Below are 2,500 nucleotides of genomic sequence, written 5' to 3'. Positions count from 1 at the left end.
CTCAGGGTCCCTGTCCTCTGGGCGGCTGTACAGCCAGGTGCTGGCGATGACGACGTACTACGCGCGACCCGCGCTGCTGATTGAGTTTGACGAGAGCAAACCGTTCTCCCTCCTCGGCTCTGGCGAGACGCTGTCGGATGACATTGAGTTCAAGAACACCATGTCCAAGCTGACGCTGCTGACGCTGACGTTTCCGTCGCTGCGCGTGCTGTGGTCACGCAGCCCGCACGCCACCGCCGAGCTGTTCTACACGCTGAAGCAGCACCAGGACGAGCCTGATGCCACAGCGGCGGCGAACGTTGGCGAGGAGGGCACGCACAACGAGGAGGACTATGCACTGGAGCCCATGGTGGTGCTGAAGACGGTGCCCGGGGTGACGCCGCACAACGCGTACGCAATTATGGAGAAGGTGAAGAACCTGGAGGAGCTGACGCAGTTGGGGCTGAAGCAGCTGCAGGAGGTGGCGGGCAAGGCAAACGGGCGCCTCATGTACGACTTCTTCAACAACACAACCACAGTTGACGACGACGACAAAGGCCACGATGACAAGAAAGGGTGACATGTGGATGTGGAGAAGGTGACAGTGGTGGCAGTGACAGTGATGATTGGTGGTGGTGGTGGTGGTGGTGGTGGTGACAGCGGTGATTGGTGGTGGTACCACTGCTAACGCACACCGACGAGCATGGTGGTGTTGCTCCCTGTTCACTGCTGCTGCTGTTGCATGACTATGTGTCTGTCCAATATGTGCTGTTTATTGCGGATCTCTTCGGTCAACAGTTAAAGGAAGAAAGACTACCAGCAAACCTCGGCAAGTCACACAGACACGCAGTGCATATTGCACAAAACAAAAGCAACCTATGGCAGATGGCAAACGACACTGTCGTGCAGCATGGTGTGACAGACTCGCACACAGGCGGGGGCAAAAGCCTGCCTACAGCTGCGCAGTCACTCATGTATGCACGTATGCACACACATACACATGTACGCGGTTTTACTCACTCATACACACACACTCGCTCACTCACACGCACTCATACTCAATCACTCACTCACACTCACTCACTCACTCACTCATACACAAACCCCCCCCCCCTTCCTCCCCACCCACTCACAAGAGAGGCGTTTGTTTGGTTACAATGGTGGCGCCGGCGTACGCTGTGGGAAAGTAGACGAGGACGTCGCACACAGACCACCACCACGGGTGTGGGATGGCGGCGATGTTTGCAATGCCGCCGGCGAGGAACATGCTGCCAACCACGCCCGCGCTGCGCCCGATGATGGCCGAGCTAGAGAACTTGTAAGCGACGTAGCCGCCAACGAAGGAGCCGCACCCGTGTGCGCCAATGACCCACAGCAGCGACAGCGGCGACGCCTCCCGCACGTGCGCGCGAATGATCTCCTTTGCCTCCTCATACGGCGTGTCCTTGTGCAAGCCCTTGGGCGTGCCGAAGATGGTGTGCCCGACGTGCTCCAGCCCAGCAATCACCGTCGCACCAGAAACCAGCCCACACACCACGCCCAGCGCGGTGTTCTTCACCTCACTCATCGTCATCGTGTGTGCTGCTTGTAGAGAATTGGCAAATATATCCATAAATGTTCGGCAACCACTGCAAACACAAACAACAGAAGAGCAAGCGCGCACAAGACACACACACACACACACACACACACACACACACACACACACACACACACACACACACACACACACACACGCACAAACACACTCACTCACTCACTCACTCACACACACACGCACACACACACTCACACACACACACACACACACACACACACACACACTCACTCACTCACTCACTCACTCACTCACTCACTCACTCACTCACTCACTCACTCACTCACTCACTCACACACACACACACACATACGCACACACTCACTCACACACACACACACACACACACACACACACACACACTCACACACACACAAAAGCACATTATGCTGGGTGCCGTAGAGTGGGCGCTAGTGGCGGATCACTTGCTGAACGGTGGTGCCTGGACAATTGGGGTTTCGCCAGAGAAGCGGGATCAACTGCGCGACGTCCTCAACCTCATGCTGACGTGCCGCTCGCTGTACCACAACCTCCCGTGGGCCATGCCAAAGTGGCGGGCGGCGCGTGGGTTCCTGTGCAGGTTTGTTCCACACTGGCTCGATACATTTCAACAGGACGGCGCCGACGCTGATGCTGCTGCTGCTGCTGCTGCTTCGCAGTGGCTGCTGAACCGCTTTCTGGTGTATTCCTGGCTCGGGTTCACGTGGGAGAGCACATGCCCCTTTATCATCAAACTACGCCAAGGCGAGGCACGCCACAACTTGAAACATCCGCTTCGAGCCGACTTTCAACGATATGTGCGCATCAACTTTGACTCTTTGGAGCAGCTCCAATCGTGGCTTGATGATGGGGAGTTGAGGGAGACGGTGAAGATGAAGATGGAGGAGGAGGAGGAGGAGGATGGATAGAGGAGGAGGCGGAGGA

General features: G+C 56.8%; 3 protein-coding genes across 3 annotated transcripts in view; 2 read left to right on the top strand and 1 right to left on the bottom strand.

Moving 5' to 3' along the window:
* The window catches only part of PTSG_11379 (uncharacterized protein), a gene marked incomplete at its 5' end in the record, with an annotated part of 7,666 nt that extends 6,865 nt beyond the window's left edge, over positions 1-801 (top strand). The window contains one exon of the mRNA XM_004987558.1: positions 6-801. Within this exon, the coding sequence (XP_004987615.1) occupies positions 6-559 (554 nt within the window). The 3' untranslated portion in view covers positions 560-801. The remainder of the gene's footprint in view (positions 1-5) is intronic.
* A 54-nt stretch (positions 802-855) lies between these two features.
* On the bottom strand, positions 856-1,546 carry PTSG_11378 (uncharacterized protein; the record flags this gene model as incomplete). Its single annotated transcript, XM_004987557.1, has 2 exons — positions 856-877; positions 1,155-1,546. The coding sequence occupies 2 exons, from the start codon at positions 1,544-1,546 to the stop codon at positions 856-858; spliced, it is 414 nt and encodes a 137-aa protein (XP_004987614.1).
* A 416-nt stretch (positions 1,547-1,962) lies between these two features.
* PTSG_11377 (uncharacterized protein) lies at positions 1,963-2,484 on the top strand (the record flags this gene model as incomplete). Its single annotated transcript, XM_004987556.1, has 1 exon — positions 1,963-2,484. The coding sequence occupies one exon, from the start codon at positions 1,963-1,965 to the stop codon at positions 2,482-2,484; it is 522 nt and encodes a 173-aa protein (XP_004987613.1).
* Positions 2,485-2,500: the final 16 nt, after the last annotated feature.

The sequence above is a fragment of the Salpingoeca rosetta genome (genome assembly GCF_000188695.1).
Source record: "Salpingoeca rosetta unplaced genomic scaffold supercont1.49, whole genome shotgun sequence".
Taxonomy (NCBI): domain Eukaryota; class Choanoflagellata; order Craspedida; family Salpingoecidae; genus Salpingoeca; species Salpingoeca rosetta.
Note: the sequence above shows the minus strand (reverse complement) of the source record. Positions and strands in the feature narration are given on the sequence as shown.